The sequence below is a fragment of the Pleurodeles waltl genome, chromosome 6, assembly GCF_031143425.1.
Source record: "Pleurodeles waltl isolate 20211129_DDA chromosome 6, aPleWal1.hap1.20221129, whole genome shotgun sequence".
Taxonomy (NCBI): domain Eukaryota; kingdom Metazoa; phylum Chordata; class Amphibia; order Caudata; family Salamandridae; genus Pleurodeles; species Pleurodeles waltl.
Window position 1 is genome coordinate 1,016,183,246 of NC_090445.1, and position 27,758 is coordinate 1,016,211,003.

The 27,758-nt window shown below is 42.8% G+C and overlaps 1 protein-coding gene across 2 annotated transcripts in view; it reads left to right on the forward strand.

The window, feature by feature from the left end:
• Positions 1–27,758, forward strand: part of TP73 (tumor protein p73) — a 376,712-nt gene that overhangs the window by 334,759 nt on the left and 14,195 nt on the right. For both annotated transcript variants that reach the window (XM_069239944.1, XM_069239945.1), the window contains exons 7-12: positions 10,893–11,002; positions 14,344–14,486; positions 15,456–15,544; positions 20,067–20,191; positions 22,018–22,166; positions 25,820–25,952. In XM_069239944.1, the coding sequence (XP_069096045.1) occupies positions 10,893–11,002; positions 14,344–14,486; positions 15,456–15,544; positions 20,067–20,191; positions 22,018–22,166; positions 25,820–25,952 (749 nt within the window). The remainder of the gene's footprint in view (positions 1–10,892; positions 11,003–14,343; positions 14,487–15,455; positions 15,545–20,066; positions 20,192–22,017; positions 22,167–25,819; positions 25,953–27,758) is intronic.

The following is a 27,758-nucleotide window of genomic DNA, read 5'->3' on the forward strand; positions in this document are numbered from 1 at the left end:
GTTGCTCTAAAACACTAGCCTACGTAGACAGTCAAAAAATCGATGGTGTGTGTGAGATACGTGCAACAGTAGAGGCCACCTTACCTGCGCTTCTTCCCTCAATCAGCACGTACTTTCAAGACACTCAAAAAACACCTTGTCACATACCATTCGTCACAGTCTTTAGCACCTCCTGCGCCCAGTCCAACAATCATTATTGGTGCTCCCACTCCCTCCTCCTCGGATTCCCTCATTACCACCCAGCAAAAGTGCCCTTCATCTCTCCATAGACTTTACTAATGTACTCAGCTATTTACATAAAATACAGATGTGCTCTTTGCAGTAGGCATATAAACCTTCTGCGCTTCTTTATGGCACTAAAACTGCCACTAGACAAGTCGGACCCTTTTCCCCCCAGGGAAACCACACACATATTGACAAAAGTGATGTATATATGACAGCCAACCACCTGAAACTCAACTCAAGCAAAACTGAAATAATCCTCTTTGGCCCTCACCAAAAAAACCTGGGACCCCCCATGGTGGCCCACCACGCTAGGCCCTGCACCCACCCCCGCCAACTACGCACGCAACCTCAGCATCATCCTAGACTCCTCCCTCTCTATGACCCAACAAATCAACGCTCTTACCTCCTCATGCTTCAACAAACTCCTTATACTGAAAAACATTCAAATGGATCCCCACAGAGACCAGAAAAACTGTCACTCACGCACTCATCAGCAGCAGGCTTGATTACAGAAACGCCCTCTACGCCGGCACCACTCTAAAACTCAAGTGCAAACTACACGCATCCAGAACTCAGCAGCACAACTCATCCTCGACCTCCGCCGACACGAACACATCTCTCCACACCTCAAATCCCTCCACTGGCTCCCCATTGACAAAAGAATCACCTTCAAGATCCTCATCCTCGCACACAAATCACTCCACAACACAGGCCCTGCCTACCTCAACGAGAGTCACCTTCCACACCCCCACACGAAACGTCCGCTCAGCTGACCTCTCTCTCGCCTCTGTCCCCCGCGTCAAACACACCACCACCGGGGGCAGATCCTTCTCCTACATTGCACCCAAAACAGGGAACGCACTCACAACCCACATTCGCAAGACCCAAAACCTACTTCTTTTCAGGAAGGGCCTCAAAACCTGGCTTTTTGAACAGTGAACCTCCTAGCCCCTTTCCCTCCCCCGTCCCCCCATCAGCGCCTTGAGACCCTCACAGGTGAGTAGCGCGCTTTATAAATCTCTTTGATACAGATCTACCTATATATATATATAAATATATATATATATATATATATATATATATATATATATATATATATATCTACATAGATATATCTATAGATATATCCATGTACCTAGATATATCTATCTACATAGATATATATATATAGATATATACATATATTTTTTTTTAGTTGTTGTATGGTTTCCTTGGGGGCCAAAATGGCCCCCAGGGAAACCCTACAACATCTAAAAAAAAAATTGCCCCCACAGGGGGTCACCCTGCCCACGGCTGTGCTGCGATTGGGGGCCAGGAAACACTTTCAGGAAGGCCTCGTAAGAAAGGGGAGACACTCCCCTTTCTTACGAGGCCTTCCCGAACGTGTAAAAGGCCGTTTTCCCCATGAAAGCAGGAAGCGGCCGCAAGGCAGCTTCCTGCTTTCATGGGGAAAACACCTTTGCAACGTCAGCGCGCCTCGCGGCGCGCTGACGTCACAAAGGGGCGGGTGGGGGGCGGGGGGAGACACGGTAGCTTCCGTGTCTCCCGGGGGGAGTAAAAAAATAAAATAAAAATCCTCGGGTGCGACGCACCCGAGGATTTATTAATGCCCTTCCTGGTGTCGGCCACTGGTCGTGACCCGCACCAGGGAGGGTGTGTGGGCGTCGACCAGTGGCCGACGCCCGCACTTAAGAGGTTAAAGAATTGATTAATGGGGGTAAGATGCGAAATAAAAATAGGTTTCAGTAAGTTGACTGAATGGGCGATAGTGCTGGGCAACCAGAAGTTTGGGGGGTTAGACATAAATATAATGTGTTTATGGGAAAAGGGAGAAATAAATGTTTCTTCCAAAGAGAACCATAGCTTTTTAGGGGCATCATTGAGTGTAGATAAATAGGGATGTATTTGCTTAATGCCAAAAGATTTGTGATAAGTTATAAAGTCTGGGAAATTAACTCCACCTCGTACTTTAGGAAGTTTTAATTTCAAGAGAGAGATTCAGGATTGTTTACCGTTACACAGGAACGTGGATAGAATTTTATCAATTGAACTAAAAAATAGTTTAGGTATCTTAATAGGAAGCATCATAAGGAAGAAGCTAATGATAGGGAGAAGCATCATCTTAATGGTGTCCATGCGGCCCCACCACCTGAGATATAACGGAGACCATTTCTGTGTGAGATCTACAAGCTTTGCAGATAAGATTTCTAAATTAGTCCTTAATGTATCCTTGAGAGTAGTGCAGTACCATACCCCCAGGCATTTAATCTTAGAAGAATTCCAAGATAATCCTGCATCAAGGAATACAGAGCCAGTGCAATGAGCATTAAGTGGTAAGACCACTGTTTTGTCTATATTAAGTTTATAGCCAGATATATCAGAATATAAATTGAGCTCATGCAGGAATGCAGGAAGAGAAGTGTCAGGGTGAGACATGAACAAAAGAATATCATCAGCATAAAATATGCCATAAATTTGATGTGTGCATTATTAATTTGAAACCCCGTAAATTGTTCAGACGTTTTTAATTGGTATAGAAAAGGTTTGAGAGCCAAAATAAATAGTAAAGGAGATAATGGGCATCCCTGACGAGTACCCCTTTTAAGAGGGAAAAAAGGAGATCGGATACCGTTTGTTATAACCGAGGAACATGGTGAGGAATAAAGAATGGATATAAAATGTCGGAATTTAGTACCTAGTCCATGCCATTCCAATGCTTTCAACAAAAAACCCCAGTAGACCCTATCAAAGGCCTTTTCCGCATCCAATGATAAAGCTGCCAGAGGAATCTTAAGTTTAGATGCCTTGTTAATAATATTTTTTTTAATGTGCGGGAATTATCTGCTATATTTCTATTAGGGATAAAACCAGATTGATGAGAATCAATAACGTCAGGTATATATGGGAGTAAACGGAGAGCTAAAACTTTGGCATAGAGTTTACAATCAGTGTTAATTAAAGATATGTGTCTATAATGTTTACAGTCAGTCGCATCCCGATCTTTTTTGGGAATAAGACAAATCATGGCCTCCGTAAATAAGCCAGATGCAGAACCAGACATTATAAAATGATTAAGTAATTGAAAGAGTTTGGGGAAAAGAGACTTAGCAAACTGAATAAAGAATTCTACTGTGAAGCCATCTGGGCCTGGAGCCTTACCCTTGGGGAGAGATTGTAAAGCTGTATATAGTTCGGTAAGTTGTAGGAGTTAGTCTAAAGATGAGAGGTCCATCTGCAATGGGTCTCTTGGTTTGAGATTAGAGAAATATTGGTTGAGAGATTCAACTGTTTTAATGTGTTCTGGAGTGTACAGGTCCTTATAGTAAGAAGCGAAACAAAATGCTATATCTCTAAAGTGTTTAACACCATTGTTATCTGTGATAGATTTAACAGTTTTTTTTTTTCTTTGTTTCAAATTTCGAGCTAGAAGAGAACCAGCTTTATTGTTATCACCATAATATCTGGCATTTATTTTCAGGAAGGTGCCACATGCTTGTTCAGTGGTATATTGGTAAAACTCCATTTTAGCTGAGACTAGTGCTTCAAGATGTGATTTACTAGTTTTGTGAGTATAGTATTCATGTTCTAGAGACTTTATATTTTCAAGGACGGAAGCCGATTTTTGTTGAGCAGACTATTTTTTGGAGTAAGCGTAACTTATGATGAAACCCCTAGAGGCTGCTTTGAATGCATCCCACACAAAATGAAATGATAGTTGATCACTATCATTGATGTGAAAGTATTCTTCTATAAACTTACTGTAGGAAGCGATAAAAGTAGCATCTGAAAGTAGAGAGTTATTAAACCTCCATGAAGATGTTTTAGAACCATTAAGAAAAAGATCAAGGTCAGTAATCACAGGTGCGTGATCTGAGATCAAAAAAGCACAGATTTCAGAGTTGACCATATGTTGCAATAAACCTTTACTCAAAAAAGATATAATCAAGTCTAGAATGGGAATGGTGGGTAGGAGAATAAAAAGAGTATTCCAAGAGGTCGGGATTGCATACTCTCCAGGAATCAGAGAGAGAATGCTGTAAAATAAAGTTTTTAAAAGCTTTGTGGGAGGCATGTGGAATGAAACGTGACGTGGAACGTCTGTCCAAAAATGGATCGAGAATTTGGTTGCAGTCACCACCTATTAGTAAATTGTTTGAGGAATGTTCAGAGACAATATGTGAAAGATTCTTTCAAAAATTTGGATCTGGATGTGTGGGGCCGTATATATTTAGGATAGTAAGAGAAATATTGTCAATTGTAAATGTAACAAGTACCCAGCGACCTTCTGTATCTTGATGCTGTGAAATTATGGTAGGTTTGAGAGATTTATGACAGTGTATAATTACCCCATTTTTGTTTGTGATGGAAGGGGAGTAGAAAATGTCCCCCCACCCATTGTTTTTTAAGTTTAATTGCCTCAGAGTCGTTGAAGTGAGTCTATTGCAACAAAGCAATGTGGCATTTCAAACGAGCTAGGTGAGATAAGAAACGCTGACGTTTAATGGGGTGTTTAAACCCCTTAACATTCCAAGTAACAGTTCTAAGTTGCATAAAAAGAAGTATTAATAAACAACTGCTGTAACAAGGAAAAAAGTAGGCATATCAATTTTGCAAAAGCAAAGAAATGGGAAATAAACAAGATAGTAAAGAAAAAGAGAAGGAGGAAGATGACCTCCAGAAGTTGTATATACATGGATGTGGCAATAAAGGGACTAAAGTCCACGAAAGTTAAAGAAAACAAGATAGAAAGTGAATACCCCGAAAGGTAGAGGGACAGCGGAGAACCTGAAAAGACAGGCAAGAGTGGTTTCAGCACAGGAAAAGTGATATTAGATATTAAAACATATGAAGGCGAGTTTCATGGAAGAAAAAAAAAAACATACAAACGAAAAATGTACCATTCAGGAGACCAAATAACGTAATAACTACAGTAAAGGACTGTGACATGAAAAACAATAAAAATCTAAGCTTACCAGTGGGACGTGTAGGAGAACAGTTTGAATGGTGAGAAAGGGATACAGTTGGGAAAGGAACATGAGAACTGCACAAAGAACACTATCTAAAAACAATTATATATATATATATATATGTATATATATATATATATATATATATATATATATATATATATATATATATATATGAAAATAAGAAGATGCAGAGAAGGAAAACCATGGATATAAATCTTAAACATAACCATTACTATTAAACTGTCCAGAAAAAAAAAAAAAAGGACATTAAAGACAAATTAAATTATATCTTCAAGTGATTGCAGATGCTCCTAGTTCCATTGCTTCTGTTTAGTGTTGGTTAATAAACGTTTGTAGTGCTGAAGGTTCCTCAAACGAGTAAGATTTGTCCTTGAATGTAATTTTGAAAAGGCATGGGTGAAGAAGACCATATTCAATATTCAAGGATTTGAGCTGTGGACGTAAGTCCAAAAACTGTTTGCGACGTGCAGCTGTAGCAGGAGAGAAGTCTTGTGTGAAAAACACTTTATGACCTGATCATAGCAAAGAGCCCATCTTTTTGGCTTCCGAGAGTATTTTCATCAAGTCAGTAAATTGGAGAAAGAGAATCCCTCTAGGATGTGCACCAGGGCCAGTTGAAGTCTGTGGACCTAAACGATGTGCCCGCTGGATAGAGAGGGGAGATGTAGGAGGCAAGCGAAGAATTGAAGGTATTGCTTTTTGAAGGAATGCAATCATGTTAGAGCCTTCCGAACCTTCTGGAATCCCAAAAAGGCGAAGATTATTTCTCCTATTTCTGTTTTCTATGTTTTCAGTAAGCCTTTTAAGTTGAGCTCTGTCTTTAGAGATCTGAGGATTGACAGTGTTACAATCTTCAAGGTTACTGACTCTCTGTTCCAGAGTACAAATTTGTTGTTCGTGTTGGGACCATTGCTCCTCAGTACGTTGCAAAGAGGCATTAGTGTCCATCATAAAGGGCTTTAGTGCACGCAATTTCTCCATGACATCATCTAGAGTAAGATGTGTAGGTGATTTTGAGGAAGAATCAAGGTCTTTTTTGGGGCGCTTGATGGAGGAGGTGTTAGATGTTTTTTCGCAATTTGCACAAGCAGCATGAGATGAAGAGGCGCTATCCTTTAAAAAGACTGCAGCACTATCCATTTGTAAAGCTGATGGTAGAGAAGATTTAGTTATATGTGTGCGCACCACTCAAAGAGGATTATTAGACTTGGAGAAAGATGATGACTGGCAACTCTGAGAAATGTGTGGTCTCCCCATAAAAGCCAGCAGCAATTTGGTAATAGGAAGCCAGCAATGTGAGGTGTTGATGAAATTATATTATGATGAGAAGCTGCTGCCAGAAGTTTCCAACAACAGAGCAAAATATAATAAAAAATATATAAATAGAAAATCCTAAATTATTCTCTCATAACAGGCATGACGAATACCACAAGAGCAAAGCACTTTACTGCACATAGTCAAACAATTGGTGACTAGTTTTAAGGGAACCTTCTGAAAAGGAAAATATCCCCTCCAAGGGAAAGCATTTACCATGTTATGAAGAGCAATTTGAAAGAGCTCCTTGACAAGAGCTGCCAGTGAATACTGAAAATTGAAAACCTCAGCTAAATGTGCTTGAAGAGAGAGGTCAAAAGTTCAGCTGGCTGTCAGAAGGTAATAAATATTCCATTGCAGAGGAAACTAGATTTGTAGAATCACATCCAGGCAAGCAGTTAAAAGTCAAATAGAAACATCTCTGTGAAAGTTTAGGTTTGTGCAGAGGCTTAGGGAGTGAAATGCAAATGACAGATAAATAATTACCTCAGGCCCTCACATGAAGTCTCTGAAATTACTTTGAAACTTAATGTCTCTGTAAGAGAAAGGCATATTTATGCAGCCACAGTGCTCCCTTGCTAAAAAATGCTGAAGAAATTAATCATTTTGATGTGAAAACATCTCCTTCTTTCCAGGAAGTGCTGAAGCCTCCCGAGCTCTAAAGAGCAGCGGCCATCTTGCGTGACCTCCAGCCACGCCCTCCAAATCTCACAATTTCACATCACACATCTTTAGCAAAATTAAAGAAACTAAGCAACGCGTGTAATTTGCCACACTTGTTTTTTGCTCCAGAGACATGTTCGAGCAGAAAATGTATTGTAGAATTCTGGTTTGCTCAGAAAAAGGTGTTGCGAAAGATATATTTTCCTTTAATCGGTCCTCTTGCCGGAGTCTCAAGTGAGATTTGAAAGCAAGGTCTGCTCTCATGTTCAATTTCAGTCCAGATGCCCCAAAATGTATTTCTTGAAATTAATATGTAATTTCACGTGATTTCCCCAAAAGTTTGCATATTTTTTTAATACTTGGGGACAGAATTACAAAACTGTCACCCAGTGCAATAATGGAAAATGCTGCGCTGCGCTGCGTGAGAGGGAGGGAGCAGGAGAGCGCCATACCTACAAAGATATGGCACTCTCCTCCCCTCTCTCTAGCGCCAGCACTGATTTCAGCTGCCGTGCGCCACGCACACACCTTTGTGCCATAGTGCAAGGGTGTGTGATTGAGTCTAGCATAGGTTTTGTACTGGAAGTGTACCCTTCCAGTACAAAATATTATCCTTAGACACACTTTAAAACTTTCCCTACTTCGCAGCGTGCATGCAGAGTTGGAAAAGAAAGGAGTAATGGAAACATTTCTCCTTTTAGTGCCTGCTTTCAAATGGCTTAACATTTTTGTTTCAAAACCCTGTCTACTATTGTTTGTAGATACAGCTTTGCATCAAAAGGCATGGGTGGTTGCATCGGAATGCCCATGTCCACCCATGAAACGTCCCCTCTGCGCTAGGTAACTCAAAGCCACTGTGACGCTAACCCAGCGCAAAATGTTTGTATATCTCCCCCTTGATTTTTTGCAGTATAAAATCACAGCATTCCACAGTTTACAGCCCTTTTTAAAGGTAATTTAACTCAGAATCGAGGTAGAGGTATGGAGTTTGCACTTTTTCAGAGGAAAAAACAGTTTTTAGTTTCAAGTGCTCCAAACAAAAGCTCAGGATATTTTCAAAAACACCTCCCCCTTTACTATGACGTTGTCACCGAACGACAAAGGCAGTCCAGGCCTTTATACCTTTCATCGAACTAGCGGAACGTAGAAGGCAGATGTGGTGCAATGCATACACTTTCAAAGTCGATTGGACCTCTTCTTCAGCTTCATCTGCACCTACTCGCAGTTTAACCATTGTTTGCTCTTTTATTTACAGGCATCTTCATATACATTAAGCACATTGTCAGTGTGATGAATTTAAAGTACTTTGAAACTAGCGAACACAAAGAGGTGACATATTAGGGGAGGAGTGCCAAATATACTTGAACTGCTCAGTGCGCCAGGGCAGCTACTGGAATATGCCAGTGCTAGAGATGCAGGTGCACACCTATGCAAGGCCATCATTTTTTAAGTCTACTGGTGATGTCAGCTGTTGCTAAGTGCCACGGATGGTGTTGCTCAAGTGTGCAAAGCTGCTCTTAAGTGAAATGGATGGCAGATTTCAAGTATGCAGGGCTGTACTTCTCTGCCAGCAATAGCAGTGTATAAACATGTCAAGGCTACTTGTATGCGGCACGGAGAGTGATGCGCAGGTAGTCCAGACCTACAATGGACCAGGAGTGGCCAATTCCAGTTAATCAAAGCTGTTCTTGTGTACCATGTTGTGCATTAAAGGTTGCCATGGCCGAGCACAAGTGCCAGAGGCGTGTTTCTAAAATAATATCACATAGGTTCTAATATATGTCAGTGTTGGCTCAGTCATAATGCACATGCATGACAGGGCCGAACTTGTGTCGGGTATGGAGGGGAGGGGTAGAGTGGGTGGGTTTGGGGGTGCTTAAATATGCCAGGGCATTCTTTATACAAAGGACGATTTTCAAGTATGCCAAAGCTGCTTCTATATGCCATGGGTGGTACTTATATATAGCCTTACCGCTGTGGTGCACAATGGGTGCTGTTTGAATGTATAAGGGGGAGTTCGGCATTTCCAAATCTTGACCTGGTGGCCCTCCGTCACTGGGGACAGTGCTAAAGTTACCATTGCGAGGAGGGGCGCTCCAATCACACCCTAAGTCATGCAATAAAATAAAGTAATGTTCCTCTTCCATTGGCAATTTCCCCGCTTGTGCAACAGTTTCCACTTAAAGTTCACAGTTTCACCAGCCAATCCATTCCCCCCCAAGTCTTTTCCAGCACCTCAGAAATCAATGCTGTTAGGTCTATAGGCAGGGATAGTGGTGGGCCTCCCTGATGAACATTCTGTTGATGAAATCAAGTACTGGGTCCTTCTTCACCTGATAAAAGGCCGATCGAAATGTCCATGGATAGGGCTTTTGACGAGGGCTACCTTAAATAAGGTCAGTGGATAGTGCAAGTGGTGGGGCAAAGCACAAAAAGGTTTCTTGGTGCTGATAACACCTATTTATTGTTACACAACTCAACAATGCTCATTTTGTCTGCTTCAGAAGGATGAAAGGTTGATTAGGCCTGCCGGGACTCTCACCTGTAACAGCACAAATAAGCACAAGCCACTGAATTGTGTGCATTAGTCCACTCAGCCACAAGACTGGCATGAAGATCCTGTGCCACAGGTAGGCACAGATTCTTAAAGCACCTGTTCCACATCTCAAGCAGGTATTAAATGGTTGAAGACTAACCTTAATCATCCCATGAGTGTGAGCTTAATTAGGGCTGGCAGTTCCAGCCTGTTGGCACTACAGGTGGTTAAAGTCTAGAGAATGGGCCTCCTGTAGCAGGACATCAGCAGCACTTGACGGCAGCTTCAGTCACCTGCATTGCAGATGCGTCTGAGTTACTCGCTTTACCTACTTTTAAAATAATGGCATGTTGGCTTCAATTTAAATACAAATAAGGTGGGTGTATGTGCATTGTCCCACAGGGTCATTTCAGGGTATTGTGACAGTCTACGTTAGGTACATTTTTTGAGCCCATCTCCCCCTTTTTTCGTATGAGATTCTACAGACCCCCCTCCTAGGCCGACGTATAGAAATTCTTCTGTGACCACAGGCCAAAAGGCTCTCCTCACAGTCCAGTCCTGCTGTCCAATTTACTATGTGTGATCTGCACAGAATTTGTGCACTGTGGTGATTAAAGATGAGCACCTTTGTTCTCCATAGTAAATTCAATAAACCTCATCACACTCTGGCACAGAGCTGCTTTTTCCAGTTTTGCTCATCTTTCAGAGGCCCTCGCTTCTGGTTTTGTCACCTGTTCTGAATGTCACAGATGTTCACTGACCCCACATCTTATTAGTAACTTTCAGTCAGTCCTGATTTTTCTAGGTGGTCTTTCTTTGTCCATTTGTCTTGTAGTAAATATGTGTCTGGAAGTTAAAGTATGCTTAGGCCCATATTTATACTTTTTTAGTGCCGCATTTGCGGCATTTTTTTTTACGCAAAATCGGCACAAACTTACAAAATACAATTGTAATTTGAAAGTTTGCACCGATTTTGCGTCAAAAAGCGGCGCATATACGGCACTAAAAAAGTATAAATATGGGCCTTAGTTCTTTGAAAGAAACAAAGATGGCTCCATTCTCCCTCATGACTTGAATCGCGTTGACTATGCAATATGTCGGCTCTACAGCTGCGCTGTGGTCCTTTTGAACTTGTAACATTGTCCCCTTTTGACTGTACCAAGGTCGGAACCGAGTTTACCACCATCCTCTACAACTTCATGTGCAACAGCAGCTGCGTTGGAGGGATGAACAGACGGCCCATCCTCATCATCATCACGCTGGAGACACGAGAGTGAGTGTTGTCTTGGAACCGGCTCATATCCAGGAGGGGAAGAAGGGTGTGATATGTAAAGGTTTAGCAGAACAATCCGTTTCATTGAAGAGCATTTGTACAGGATCGGGATTTTCTTTCATAGACCACTGGACTTTGATATTTTAGTGTAATTGGTTCAATTAAAGTAAAGAAAGATAACAACTCCCAGAATGCTTTAGATTTAAAAAGAAATATGGTGCCCATGATGAAAAGAAGTGATCTTTTAAACCCAACGCTTCTGGGTCTGGAAGCAGAACTGTGCATTATAGATAGACCCTCATCGTGGGCCTGATGTATGAATATACTGGTCGCAAAAGCTAGTCAGAATCTGCGACCAGTATTTTGCCACCAGTATCGAATTTTGCAAACCCTCTTGAGCACTAATAGGTCGGTTCGTAAAATTCCAAATAGAAGTGCATGGCCACCTGACCTAGCTACAGTGGATTAACCTAAAATGATGGGCCTCAACTGCAGAATGTCACGAGGGACTCCCTGAATCTTCCATACATAACAGCTATTCAATGGCCCCTGGCTGATTTGCAGGCCCTTAAGGGCCAAGGGGCCACTGATGAGTTTGGAAGCCCGCTACACCATAGAAGCTTGCGAAACACCCTTGCCTTCTTAATTAATTTTTCATTAGGTAGGTTGTAAGTTGTGATTCACTTTAATTGCTTACAATCACAGAGATGGTGACCTGCAAGGGTCATCAGACCATCATGACTCTGATTGCATTTTAATACAGAAACATTTTTTTTTAAGCAGCTTGATTTCCTTAAAGAAAATCTGGCTTCTTTAAAAATATTTTCTTTATTTAAGAGCCTCTGAAAGATTTGGCAATAGTCCCCATGAACTCTGTCTACTTTCCCAGAAAATGTTTCTACAATTCACAAATGGGAAGACATCCAAAGGAGACCCTTTTGCAAATGATTGATCTCCCATTTGGGGTCAGTTACTCTTCAGTGGTTTGTGACCAGAAATTTTGGTTGCAAAGCATTGATGCATATGGTACAGATTCAGTATTTAAAAGGGACACGCTCAAAAGGTCAAATACCGAATCTGTATCCATTTGCAAAACAATTTTAGGAGTCAGTAAAGTTTACTGACTCCCAGTCGCGATTCCTGGGGGTGCGCGGGAGGAGTTGGGGGATATTAATAACATTAATAAATTCATTTTTAAAAAACTTACCTCTGCTTCACGCTGCTGCTCCTCCGTCTCTTCAACAGGCTCCTAACTTGCCCTGCAGTCCAATCCTGACGCTGCTCAGAGAAGCGTTAGGGTTGGCTGTGAGTGCCCAACCAGGGTGCTCCCAGGTAGAATGGGAGCCTGTGCCTGCTCTGTCCAGCCCAGCAACACAGTGCTGGGCTGGAGAGAGCACATTGCATTCTCCTCATCCCCGTTTTCCCCAAAGCCCCGCCCCTTTAACAATGAGAGGATAAAAAACGTAGGCCCATATTTATACTTTTTTAGCGCTGCATTTGCGTCATTTTTTTACACAAAAGCGGTGAAAACTTGCAAAATACAATTGTATTTTGTAAGTTTGCACCGTTTTTGCATCAAAAAGTGGCGCAAATGCGGCAATAAAAAAGTATAAATATGCACCGTAGTTTATTATTCTTTCACTGTTAAAGGATTTGCAGTGGTTGCTAAATCTGATTAGTAAATCTGGCCCGCTATTATATTCCCTATTTCTTCCCAACCCCCGAATTACCAACATCAAGGGTGCTGGTAATTCCACATAGGGAGATTAACTGCTATTCTGTCTTTTGGGGAAATAACACGTGGGAATCTCATATTCCTGCATGTTTTTCCCCAGAGAGACGGCGAGCTCTTTAGGCAAATACACTGGACATGAGACGCAGCCAGAATTATCAGGCCACATTTGATGAAGATTTTAGGGTGCTCCACCTTGACTAATGTCCCCCCAACTGAACATTACCTTTGGAGGAAAGATAGCTGTGTGGTATTGTTTTTCCTAAACTTCTCCCCCATCAGGGGTATGATATCTTATTTTATCCTTCAATGTATGACTTAAGCATAAAGGTTACTATCCCCTTTGGAGACCATTTGTGGTGAGGTTTCATGTCCAGCCACTTAATTCACATCTTAAACATTTAAAGATTAACAACTGCTTTAAGGAGCATGTGCTCATAGGTAGATGGAATGGTCCAGATGGAACTTCAGGGGTATGTACATAGAAGTTTTGTATAATGGGCCAATGTACACAAACAAGATTGAGATCTGGCTACTTAAATATCCGAATGTGACCAATCACATTTCCCAATTGCTCCACACATTGGGGCATATTTATACTCCGTTTGCGCCGAATTTGCGTCGTTTTTTTCGACGCAAATTCGACGCAAAACTAACTCCATATTTATACTTTGGCGTTAGACGCGTCTAGCGCCAAAGTTCATGGAGTTAGCGTCATTTTTTTGCGTGAACACCTTCCTTGCGTTAATGATATGCAAGGTAGGCGTTCCCGTCTTAAAAAATGACTGCGATGCATATGCGTCGTATTTATACTCCTGGGCAAAAATGACGCCCGGGAGTGGGCGGGACTAAAAAACCCGCATTTGCGCCGGATTTTAGCGCCTGGGTCAGGGCAGGCGTTAAGGTACCTGTGGGCTCAGAGTGAGCCCAGAGGTGCCCTCCCAAGCCCCCAGGGACACCCCCTGCCACCCTTGCCCACCCCAGGAGGACACCCAAGGATGGAGGGACCCACCCCAGGGACATTAAGGTAAGTCCAGGTAAGTATTTTTATTTTATTTTTTTGTGGCATAGGGGGGCCTGATTTGTGCCCCCCTACATGCCACTATGCCCAATGACCATGCCCAGGGGACAGAAGTCCCCTGGGCATGGCCATTGGGCAAGGGGGCATGACTCCTGTCTTTGCTAAGACAGGAGTCATTTCAATGGGGGATGGGCGTCGTAAAAAAATGGCGCAAATCGGGTTGTGGCGAATTTTTTGCCTCAGCCTGACTTGCACCATTTGTGGACGCCCATACGCCATTTTCCCCCTACGCCGGCGCTGCCTGGTGTACGTCGTTTTTTTTAACGCACACCAGACAGCGCCGGCGGCTAACGCCGGCTAACGTCATTCAATAAATACGGCGCCCGCATGGCGCTTCAGAATGGCGTTAGCCGGCGCTAATTTTTTTGACGCAAAACTGCGTTGGCGCAGTCTTGCGTCAAAAAGTATAAATATGGGCCACTGTTTGGTAATTTTGGCACACTGGGTTTTGTGAATAACTTTATACTGACTCTAGCTCACCACACTCGCCTAAAAGAGCATGTTGCTTTTCTTTTGATTACCTTTCAGTGGTCAGGTCCTGGGTCGGAGGTCGTTTGAAGGGCGGATATGCGCATGTCCCGGCAGAGACAGGAAAGCAGATGAGGACCACTTCCGGGAACAGCAGGCCTTAAATGAGAGTGCAGCAAAAAACGGAAATGCTAACAAGCGCAGTACGTGAGAGTTCTCAGCTTAACATGTATAGAGGCGCTAGGCAGCTGTCCACGGGGTGTATAGATGGAGCAGGCTCGTCATTTCAATAGCAGAGCCATATACAAGCATAAGTGTTTGTTCCACACATAGCGGAACAAGATTAGCATGGCTGCTCTGTCCTGGACATTGGGTAGTCTGTCCTATCTAGCAGGTTGTAATGATATACAGAGGCAAGGCATTGCCAAGGTGCCTGGAAAGGCAGTACAAAGGAGGCATTGTGTGCACAGGCACCGTTGGGTCTGTATCAAACTTCATTCTTGATCTCCCCTTATGCACAACAAAGGTATGTTCAAGAAGCATCACTTAAGTTCTGCTCGTGTCCTTTTCTATGTATAACATGTACAAATTCACAGCAGGCGCATCACGTATGTCCCTAACGCTGCCTATCTAGATTCTGCTTACCTTTCAGGAGTGCCTTTGTTTTTGTACCAGGATTACTCCCCAGTGTCCTTTTAGGTCTTGTTAATCCTCTTTCTATTACCTTAACACATCCACAAAGGAAAGTTGCTCCAGAAACATGCTTGCAGGCATGTATTTTTTAACCACTAAATTGACAGCTGCATAGGTTCAACTACACTTCATTTCATGCATCTGGAATTTGATTGAGGTATATGCGTCTAATCGGATGATTTCTAGTAGAATTTTGAGATGTGGCTATTTCTTGAGTATCTTCACAAGTGAAAGTTAACTTTGTATACTTAACTGGGAACTCAAATTTTGAATTTGAATGGCCTTGAATTCCCTTACACTGCACAGTACTTTACCAGAATAATTTTACCTATTTAATTTGCTTCTTGGCAGAATGTTGCTGTTTTTCTAGTTGTGAAGTACGCTGATGCCCACATGGAAAGATCTGCACATGAGATGGTTGTACTTTTCACACCTATACACAGAGGTGGAATTGAAATGTTTAATTTCTTCCCACACAGCATTTAAGCAGAGCCCACCAACGATGCCACCTCTTGGTGCCAACATAAAGAAAAGGCGACATGGCGAAGAGGAGATTTATTATTTACCCGTAAGTACCTGCACATGCTCTAAAGCAGTTGTCTCCAAACTTTTTAATGCTGCGCCCCCCCAGTTGAAAAATAAAAATCACTGGGCCCCCCTTCAGGATTTTTCACAAATATTTTATAAAGATGGCAATCTTTAAATATGTCTAAATGTATTTAAACATTGCAGTTAAGTACTGTTGCCATTTTAAAAATGCAATAACATGTTTCTGCTTAAAACAAAAAACTGTTATCTGTGAAATGCTTCTTTTGGCCAGAGCCTGGCGCACCCCCTGGGATCACTTGAGCCCCCCCTGAGGGGCCCGCCCCCCAGTTTGAAGACCCCTGCTCTAAACGGAGGAAGTGAGTTGCTCTAAACTGGAAAAAGACAAATTCGAATACAAGCTTTCCCATTCCCTGTCTAAGGAAGAGGACGACACCCGCAATAGTCACTGCACAAAGCGGGGGGGGGGGATTACTACTGCATGGGAGCAGTAGGTAGGACATGAGCACGTTAGAGTTCTGTGTTCTGTTGAATACACATGTAATAGTCCCCCTCTTTACAGTGGGTTCTTGAGGATCCAAAATGGTACTTTCATGGAGAAAGGAAGGGGCCATGCAAGCCAAGGACAGCATACTAGTATTCTCGAGATGAAATGGATGCACTGTAATAACAGACAATTTACCCATTTTTGATAAGATTTGCTTACTAACAATTTAGAGCCCCAAAGTATACAGACTTTGGCAATCGTACTCCGTTTCATTGGTGAGACATGCCAGGTAACAATTTCATATAATCCGGCATGCACTGGAGGGCTAGGATCTGTAAAACTGGCATGCGTTTCCCAGGTTGTTTTGGATAAGCTGATAGTGACAAATGGCATTGATTTGAAATGGCGTTCCTGACTTCTTAAGACGACAAGTGGGTAACTGACAAGTGTTCTTGCATAGCCAGTACAAGGTCTGGTGGGGGAATTTTAGCAGCTATTTTAGAATGGATTCCTAGAGTGCCTTATGGATCAAGCCCAAAACGGCGACCCGTCTATCACAGTGAATCACACTTGAGTAGGCCGCCATCTGTGCTCCTTAGCTTGATGCAAGTTTCGTACCTCGGAAAACAAATTCTCAGTGGCAGGATAATTCTGCCCTAGGAGCTGGCGGGACTTTGCCCAGAGGTATGCCACTGCTAGTGTGCCTACTTTAAATGGTATTATTGGACAGCACATATACAACTTATACAGGAAAAGCCTGAGAGTTATGCCAACTAATAACGTGCTTTCACTGAATTCTCCTGAAACTGCTCCATTAAGGTAGATGAAATTGGACTACTCGATGCAACTGAATGTTCATGCTGCTGAAGTGGTTAGGCGTTGCATCTGCTCGCATACACTCATATAAAACTCACGTAAAGGGTGTTCTGCTACTTAGAAGACTCTGGGTGAAATGAAACCCTCTTTTGAAGTACAATAGAAAACAAAATCACACAACTTTTTTTTAACTTAATGCTATAACACTATAAGGTTTTTGTATGTACTGAGGGGCATATTTATACTCCGTTTGCGCCGGAATTGCGTTGTTTTTTTTTACGCAATTTCGACGCAAAACTAACTCCATATTTATACTTTGGCGTTAGACGCGTCTAGCGCCAAAGTCCATGGAGTTTGCGTAATTTTTTAGCGTGGACACCTACTTTGCGTTAATGAGATGCAAGGTAGGCGTTCACGTCTAAAAAATCGACTCCGAGGCATGTGCGTCGGATTTATACTCCCGGGCAAAATTCACGCCCGGGAGTGGGCGGGTCAAAAAAAATGACGTACGGCCGCTTTTGCGCCGTTTTTTAGTGCCTGCAAAAGGCAGGCGTTAAGGGACCTGTGGGCTCTGAAGGAGCCCAGAGGTGCCCTCCCATGCCCCCAGGGACACCCCCTGTCACCCTTGCCCACCCCAGGAGGACACCCAAGGCTGGAGGGACCCATCCCAGGGACATTAAGGTAAGTTCAGGTAAGTGTTTTTTTTTTTTTTTTTTGTGGCATAGGGGGGCCTGATTTGTGCCCCCCTACATGCCACTATGCCCAATGACCATGCCCAGGGGACAGAAGTCCCCTGGGCATGGCCATTGGGTAAGGGGGCATGACTCCTGTCTGCTAAGACAGGAGTCATTTCTATGGGGGTTGGGAGTAAAAAAAAATGGCGCAAATCGGGTTGAGGCGAAAAAATTGGCTCAACCTGACTTGCCCCATTTCTTGACGCCCAAGCCCCATATCCCCCTACGCCGGCGCTGCCTGGTGTACGTCGTTTTTTTACACGCACACCAGGCAGCGCCGGCGGCTAACGCCGGCTAACGTCATTGATTAAATACGGCGCCCGCATGGCGCTTCAGAATGGCGTTAGCCGGCGCTAATTTTTTTGATGCAAAACTGCGTTAGCGCAGTTTTGCGTAAAAAAGTATAAATATGGCCCTGAATGTCCTGATTTAAGACTGGATAGTATACCTCATCTTTAAAATGTATGCCAACTCTTATATTCTAGGCTTGGGATAAAATAAGTTGACCTTCGTAAAAGACTGAACATTATAACGGATTTATACACATTGGCAATAACACTAAGATCTTTTTTTACTCGGAACACTGTAGCAAACATATACCACACTTACATCTTGATCATTGCAATACATATCACAGACTGGAGTGGTCAATTACGAAGATGTCTTACTAGATTTAAACGTTTAACAAAAGTGCTCATCAAATTACCCTGCTTGCACTGAATTAAAGGTTTTGGCCCATATTTATACTTTTTGACGCAAAACTGCGCCAACGCAGTTTTGCGTCAAAAAAATTAGCGCCGGCTAACGCCATTCTGAAGCGCCATGCGGGCGCCGTATTTATTGAATGACGTTAGCCGGCGTTAGCCGCCGGCGCTGTCTGGTGTGCATTAAAAAAAACGACATACACCAGGCAGCGCCGGCGTAGGGGGAAAATGGCGTATGGGCGTCCACAAATGGTGCAAGTCAGGCTGAGGCAAAAAATTCGCCACAACCCGATTTGCGCCATTTTTTTACGACGCCCATCCCCCATTGAAATGACTCCTGTCTTAGCAAAGACAGGAGTCATGCCCCCTTGCCCAATGGCCATGCCCAGGGGACTTCTGTCCCCTGGGCATGGTCATTGGGCATAGTGGCATGTAGGGGGGCACAAATCAGGCCCCCCTATGCCACAAAAAAAAAAAAAAAAAAACTTACCTGGACTTACCTTAATGTCCCTGGGGTGGGTCCCTCCATCCTTGGGTGTCCTCCTGGGGTGGGCAAGGGTGGCAGGGGGTGTCCCTGGGGGCTTGGGAGGGCACCTCTGGGCTCATTCTGAGCCCACAGGTCCCTTAACGCCTGCCCTGACCCAGGCGCTAAAATCCAGCGCAAATGCGGGTTTTTTAGTCCCGCCCACTCCCGGGCGTCATTTTTGCCCGGGAGTATAAATACGACGCATATGCATCGCAGTCATTTTTTAAGACGGGAACGCCTACCTTGCATATCATTAACGCAAGGAAGGTGTTCACGCAAAAAAATGACGCTAACTCCATGAACTTTGGCGCTAGACGCATCTAACGCCAAAGTATAAATATGGAGTTAGTTTTGCGTCGAATTTGCGTCGAAAAAAACGACGCAAATTTGGCGCAAACGGAGTATAAATATGCCCCTTTATATCAGAATATCGTGTACAATAACATCGTCCTACAAAAACACTGGTGTCAAAAACAGTATTGTGTAGGAGAGCATATAAAGACAGATTTACTAACCACAATTCCAAATCTATATGCCTTGGCAAGATATATATGTTGTCAGGGAACAAAGATGTGGAGTTAAATATAGTAAATGTATACTTACATATACATACTTACCTTCATGGTATTGTGGTGGGCGAAGCGAAATATCTCTCTCTCTCTCTCTCTCTCTCTCTCTCTCTCTCTCTCTCTCTCTCTCTCTCTCTCTCTATATATATATATATATATACACTTATAAATTGATACCTTTATTTATTTGTTTTCTCAAATACAAGGTGAACCAACAGTCACATCAACCGGTGCAATGTATGAAGTGAGAGCATCCATTTAACCCCTTCTCCCATCTCGGAGGTTAGCAGTGCTGCTTCAGTACAGGCCAAATCGTGTGTCAGGTCTACACAGAAACTACACCCAACAACAATCATTTTTTGTGTTGTCACCTGCCCTGTAATTTATTTTATTTATGCATACACTGTAACAGATTCCATCTCTGTGTAGAACCATATTTAAAACACAATATTCTGGTAGAACAATTGCCACTTTGCTCCTTAACTTGCAGCAGGTATTCAACCTACGAATCACAGGTAGAATAACGAAAGACCCAGCTTTTTCCACTCTCCTGGAGTTAAAAAAAGAGCAGGTGGCTTGATAATGCATGGGGTTCCAGAGCGGGGTTCCTGAAGAGGTAATGGACAGTCGGCACTGCCTATGCATATCTTTGTTACTCACTGTGTCAAAACCAGGAAGCTCAATCTGATTGTGCACTTTCTCACATAGGTTCGAGGCCGTGAAAACTTTGAGATCCTGATGAAAATTAAGGAGAGCCTGGAGCTGGTGGAGCTGGTCCCTCAGCAGCTGGTGGACTCCTACCGGCAACAGCAGCAGCAGCTTCTGCATCGGCAGTGAGTAGTGTGCCTGGCTACACGCGTAGCTGTCAATAATGAATGCGTGTTCTACGTACAGGATAAGACTAACATGAAGAAATATATCAATGAAACTGGCTTCGATTGGATTGAAAAAAGACTGCTGTTGATAACATAGACTAAACGAGGGCAAACTCATGCCTGTAAGGTCACAGACTGTCATCCGTATGGCAGTAGGCTACACTCTAATAGGATGGCATATGCCATGTATTTAAGCAGTATACACTACTACGAGTAGGTCATCCTGCGTAAAAGTTAAAGTATGTGACAAAAATGGTATTGCACATTGTGGGGCATATTTATGAGCCCCTTGTATCACAGTTGCATCACTTTTTGTGACGCAACGGGATGCAAACCCTGAACTCATATCTATGAGACCACTCAAAGCCACCATGCATGGCTTTGAACGACCTCATAGATATGGAGTATGGCAAGGCAGTGCAAATTGCTGATTTGCCCTACTCTTTGCAAGGGAGGTGTTCCATGGGTGTTGTGGTGGATGTTCCCATGAAGCACCCATGGATATTGACACATCACCAGATTTACAAGAGCTTATAAACCTAAGGATGCGCCAACACCTTATTTCTCCCCACGGGATGCGTAACAAGGAGAAATATCTTTATTTCTCCTTGGTTTTTTCCTCTTTCTCAAAGAGGTAATAGCCTCCTAGGAGGGTTTTTGTGCAGGAAGGTGCCCCTTCCTACACAAAAACAATCCTGCCTACAATGCAGACACCCTTGCACCATGGTGCAATTGTGCCTACTTTGGCGCTAGGCAGACCATTGCGCCCCAGCACAGGGGGAAAGGACAGGAATGCCCCCTATGCTGTAGATAGGGTGCAACCCTGACCTTTCACTTTGACGCAGGGCAGCGCAGTGAGGTGGCTTGCTGCGTTGCCCTGCGCCAAATCCTCATTATTATGCCCCGTATGTCCTTGTGTCTGCCTGCATAGCTACAAGAAGGACAGTCTCATGTATGTGTGGTGAATAGCTCCTGTAAGCAGGCCACTCTTTTGCATGTGAGTGGGCTTCATACAAGCCAATCACGTGCATAACAGCAACACTCACACCACAGGATGACCATTCTCCTACAAGCAACAATGAAACACGTCCACCCCTCCGTATGTAAATGGGCCTTGCTCTCTCAAGCAGACCAGTACTGGGCATTTCGTAGCAGTAGGTCTCCCCACCTCAACAAACCATTCAGTTTGTCAGCAAACCATATGTCTGCAGGCAGGCTAATCCCCTGCAAAAAGAAGACTGTAACAATTGTATTCCAGAGCAAATATCCTAATCCCTGAAATATACCAGAAAGCGTTATTTACAGCCTAGATGGACCCATAGAGTACTATTGAATAATTTCAGGAATGTGATGCTTATTTCTCAATAACACTCTTATGTGACTACGTATGAATCCTGAACACGGGTCATGTTATTGGACGTCCTTATATTTTTTTCACCTGCATCAGATTGTCTTAATAGTTGGAGAACTCAGATACTCGAACTTTAAAAACAACATGACGGTGTGAACATGTGATCCCATTAGGAATGCAGGCCCAGCCCTCAGAGCTCCTAGTGCGTGGACTTTCACTACAGATATTGATCAAGGAGCTTCTTGCAGAAAACCATCATTGAAACCATAGTTTAGAATTGCAGGTTCTAACTTTAAATCAAGACATTTTTTGTAGCCCCTGTTGCAAGGTTTGGAAATAAGTCTTGTTGGCCCTTGTGTGATGCATGTGGCATGCTTTATAAGTTTTAGATTAATTCTAGGTCTGTAACATGTGTTGCTCTTGTTATGTGCAGGAATCATCTGCAGTCCTCTTCGTCCTATGGCCCAGTTCTCTCTCCAATGAACAAAGTACATGGAGGGATGAACAAGCTGCCGTCTGTCAACCAGTTGGTGCAACCTCAGCAGCACAACTCAAATGCAGGACACAACATGGGACAAATGGGTAAGACAGGCCGGCAGAATGTCCTGGGAGCGCCACTGAAAGGAATAAACAAAGCCTATTAGCAGACAGGCTCAAGAAAGGGAGGTTAATTGAAGGCAGAGGTTTCCATTGGGGGCTTTCACCCAAACAGACTTTGCACCCCAACAAACATCTCACATACCATTCTCCCGCAGACCCAAATTATTACAAGCAAAGTCCAACCAAAATGTTTAGATACCTGGACTAGTCTTGGTTACAAGAACCACGATCACCACCTGACCGTTCCTGTTTTCACTCACTAGGCCCTAATGTATCTTCAGCTCTTTTTGGCTCTCCCGAAGTGGTACAGAGGCATAAGGGCGAATGGCCACCTCTGAACTACCTCCAACTACAGAACATTGTGGGATGAGGTCTGTATTTGCATATTTACCGATACAAAAATGGCAGCATTTGAACATTATCCTTGTTAGTGTATGCTACACAAAGTTGCAATACATGAGCAATTATCAAGTAAAAATGAATTGGCAGAGCCAATAGTTTGCATAATGAGTTGTGACTAAAATGTAAAAAATACAACTGCAGTGAAAAAAATACAAAACAAAAAAACACTTCCTGTATAGTGTACTTTTGAGATGTGAAATAACCCCTCATGAATTGAAGTGTGAGCACTCCCTAGGAGATGGAATGATTCACCAAAGGGCCAATACCAGGACGTGAGAGAGAAATACTCTGCTCAGAGCCAAAGCCCACTTTACTTATTATTGATAACTATAGGTTTGCGGACAACTGCCCTGTCAAGCCAGACCTACAAAGACAACCAAAAACAGTGCATATTCGGATAACAAATAGCCCCATCACAAAGCAGCAGTTAAGTACGACTCTTTCCTATGAAAGACACTTCTGCATCTAACTCATGCAATAGATGACGGCGATCTCTGCAGCGGCGACCAGTTGCTACCATTCATAAAAATTAGGTTTCACGTAAGAAGGTCTGACACTGATTTTATTAAACTGCTATGGCAGAAACTGATTTCTTGCTGTAAAAGACACTGTAGAATGAAGTAAGGGGGCCTGATGCCTCTTCTACTTCTACCCGACACCAGTAAGAAGTGAGCTCGTTATTTGTTGAGAGGCTGGGGCATAGTCCACAACCACAACAATTTAGCACTATTCATAGTTCTAATTGTATTTCTATTGTGTCTCCGTTTTCCATTACACCGAATGCTATAAAAATGTGAAAACACGTTCGAACCACTTACCTGCACCAGCTAATAAAATGGAAGGTGTATGTCAATGGTAATATTTCTCAATGACAAATACAGCAGTGCAGTTTGCAAAAACCTGTTAGCAGTGTCATAAAATCCATTATATTAAAACGTTGACATTTTGTGAAAATGCGTTGTATAACATGTATTTGCCACGTGGCCAGATATAACTTCTTAAGCTTTTGCTTAATCGATTTTCAGTTAATTCAAAGAAGCAGGCCTGAAGCTAGTCTAGAATATATTTATGAGAACTTTATATTCCTTGAATTTACTGTATTTGGACAATTTTAGACGCCACATGCAGGGCCACAAAAAAGGTAAAACAAGCCTTTTTTTAAAATAATACTATGCCCTTAATTGACATATTAGTGTAAAATCACTTTAAAGTGATAAATGCCACTAACCAGGGAGTACCTGAAATGTTCAATGTTGATAAAACATTTCATCACTCTCAGTATTCTTGCTCTCTCTGTTTGTCAGGTGATTTAGAAGGGGCTTAGAATCAACATACCCAATAAAAAAAACATAGGAAACCCCTTTCTCTAGCAGAGTTTAGTTCTACTGGAGAACACATTCCCCATGCAAAGGAGGAAGTGTGTTTCCTTCACACTTAGAACTGATATCTAATTACCACAGTTTGCTATTTTTCCATTGAGCAGGACTTTAGGTGGGAAGGGTCCCTATGGGCCTGAGACCTGGTAGGAAATAGAAACGGAAATTTAAACCAGTCCATGTCATATCCTTAACTTTTTTGTTGTCAAAAACAATGATCTATTTCTGAACAATTGAATGTAAGAAATGTTAGGGCATTTCAGACAGTTTGGTTCGCATCCATATGTTACATGTTTTATTTAATTTTGCAAGTGTTATAGCTACTTCCAGGCTGTTTGGTTTCTGTATTGTTTTCACGCATTATACTACTACCATGGGCTAGTGCAGACTTTGAGTTGGGACTAGGGGCCTGATTTATACTTTTGTAGTGCCACATTTGCGTCATTTTTTTACACAAAGCGGCGCAAACTTACAAAATTCAATTATATTTTGTAAGTTTGTGCCACTTTTGCATCAAAAAATGACGCAGATGCAGCGATAAAAAAGTATAAATCAGGCCCTAGGTGTTAATAACGTAGCAAGACTGGAGTTCAGGCTGAACGCAGCGCATGTTCTGAGTGCCTGCCGTTGTGTCAAAAAGGTGTTCAGAACATATGCTCGTCCAATATTTGGCCTCTATGAAGAGAGCACAGAACAGTGGTCGTGTTTTCTGGTTGCAAGTTGTACTCTGTGCCAATGTGTGTGAAGGAGACATGAGAAACATGAGAAACATTGACAAGGCAAAAGTAAAAGCAAATGCAATGCTTACAGGTGAGTGAAGGCGTCTGTTTGGAAGGGGTGAAATGAGGAACTGCCAGGAAGTGCATTCAGGAGAGAGTGAAAAGAGGGTGCCGAGTATGAAACATGTCTAGCACACAGTGAACCCAACGGGAGGGATTGAAACCCTTTGAAGACCACAACTCCTTTCACAGGCCTCAGTAATGTTTAATTGACTGTCTTACAATTTCAGAATTGAACTATTTTCAGTATTATTTGCAATAAAATTATTCTTGTTATTCTCTTATATTAAACAGTTAACAGCAAATGGCAAAGCCATTAGCCCTGGCTGGTTTTAGGTGTATGTCAACTGTGCTTCATTTCTGGATGCAATAACAAAGCTCAGAGAAGCCTAAATACTGGCCAGTGATGGTACTGTGGGAATCACAGAAATGTAGAGTATGTGTTTAAGCTTCACCTGTGGTTACATGAGCCGCCCCCCCCCCTTTTTAAGACACCCCCCACCCCTCCTAGCTTTTTTCATTCCCCGTAAAGTCCTGGCTTTAAGGTTGAATGTTATATTTTTCGCATTTGTGCAGTGAACATTCTGTCATCTAAAATCAGAGCTGCCAAAAAAGTACAAAGCCTTTCCACACAGCAAGGAGGTAGCACCTTGTTACTGCTACTCAACATGTTTTTGACCTGCCAGTGAGTAGCCCATGCCCGCTGTTCTGACATGCTGGAGCATAGACCAATCTTTAGTCATAGTGGACATAAAGGAGCGCAAAGAGCTCAGGTACCCAGAGGTGAAAAGGTCATTTGGCAATCAGTTGCTGTGGGAAGCAGCTCTGTGGCAATTGTTTTCTTGAACAAAGGCAGAGCAAATGTGATTTTTGTATGTTAAGTTTCTCAGGGACTTAAGGGAACACGGATTATAATTGTTTCCGTAGACAAATCGTTTAATACATTCTTAAATTGGACTATGGATATTTGCACCATCGCCAAAATAGTTATCCCCGTACTGTGAAAGTTGAATGTTTCTTCCCTTCCAAAGAACCTACAATAGTATCTATACCTTAACTGGTTTTCTTTTGTTGTCAGGACCTGGTATGCTAAACAACCATGCCATGCAGTCGAACGGAGACATGAACGGTGGCCACTCCTCTCAATCGATGGTGTCTGCCTCGCACTGCACCCCGCCTCCACCCTACAACGCGGACCCCAGCCTGGTCAGGTAGAAGTGATGTGTGATGCATGTGTTGTAGTTCTGCTTCATGCCCGCTACTCCCCTCCCCTCACCCTGACTCTAACCAAGATGGTAGCAACTGGTCACCTGTTACAACTGAGAAATCTCAACAATTCATTCCAACAGTTCCACTCAAATGCGAAATGGCCTAGTGCCACAAACTAAGTGCCATCAGTTAAAATCTTTGGGTACGAGCCCATGGGAGGTGGTCTAGAAAACCATGAGGATAATACAACACGTACACAGCATTCCAGACCTATTGACATACAGGAACACAGATGGTCTGGATGATGGTACTGCGAATCCACAGGTTTTGTAATAGGTTGGCGTGGCTGAAGAGCTGCCTATGAGAGCTGGGACTGGGTCTGTCTCGCCTTATACCAACCTGAAACATAACCCAAATTTAAATATTCTCATTTCGCCACTGGCTAATCTACTTTAGTTCTTAATCCTTGGAGTGCCAGATTATATATTTGAATAAGCAAGTACATAATATACCTGACTATTTTAATTAAGCGTATTCGATTTATAAAGAATAGCAGGTGACTAGAGAAAGTGTTTCACTGTCAGACAGTTAGGTTATGAACATACACCTACAGGTCCCAAGCAGTATGTTTTCTGGAAATTAATCTAGTCTGCAGGAGAAACAGACCTCAGTGACCGTGACCTAACTTGGTGACGACATACCTTCAAAATTGCGACGATCGAGTTGATGCTCACCAGAGAGGGGACCATAGAGCTAGCCTCGGGCGAAGGAGATATGATGTATTCCAAGTAGCCAGGTGACCACAAGAGCAGTGATGTTTGCCAGGTGGCAGTGAGAGGGAGAAACACCATTTAGAAGTAAATTGATGAAAAACATACACAAATCCGTTCTGGAAATATGCAAGGAGTGGTACATGTATTTTTAAATAAAAGGGCATTCCCAAAGCCTATTATAAAAAATTAGATTTTTTCTTTAACAGCAGTTTCTGATTTTTGAATATTGGAATTTGAATGATTAACTTTAGTTGCACAGAATGTGGGGCACTGCAGTTTCAGTAGCTGTGTGAAGGCCAAAATTTCCAAAGCCCTGTCAAACAATGTTTTACTTTTAAAAGGCAGAGTGTGCACAACCTGTTATTGGTGGCTTTAAAAGGTTCTGAAAAATCACGGATCTTGTGTCACATCCTTCAAAGCCAGAACATGCTATCAGTGAAAAAGCAGCAACGCCTTGGCTCACAGCCCCTTTCAGCTATCTTGACAACATCACATGGGTCTGATGAATGTCCTCAACACAGCTCCAGTGTGTAACAAAGTATCATAAGGAGTATTGTTTTAGCTCACCAACCTCTGTTGCATCCACCTCTTCAGACTGTTAATTAAGGGAACAGAAGCACTCCTCTGTCCAGTAATAGAGAAGGAATTTTTCACCCCTAGATGTTGCACATAAATCTATGATTGGACAATGAGGCGTGCTGCAACGCTTGGGTGCTGTACGGTTTACCCTCGCAAAATAAAGCCAATTCGTGGTACTCATTATCAGAAGAGGTCTTCTGTAGGGGTCTTCCAAATGCAGAGGACCAGCTGTCTCACTTCAGGTAGCTGTCTTAACTCCTCTCCCACTCTATATACAAAGGTCAATGACCACGTTTGCTAGTCCAGCGGCTGGGATGTTGTTTGAGCCAGTCCTCCCTCACTAGAACAAACTAAATGACTGTGTAGCAGATCAGTGTCTGTGGTATTGACACAGAAACCCGGCTATAAAGCCACAGCAGTGGACCCAGAATGTTGGTTACACTAGTGGACTGAATA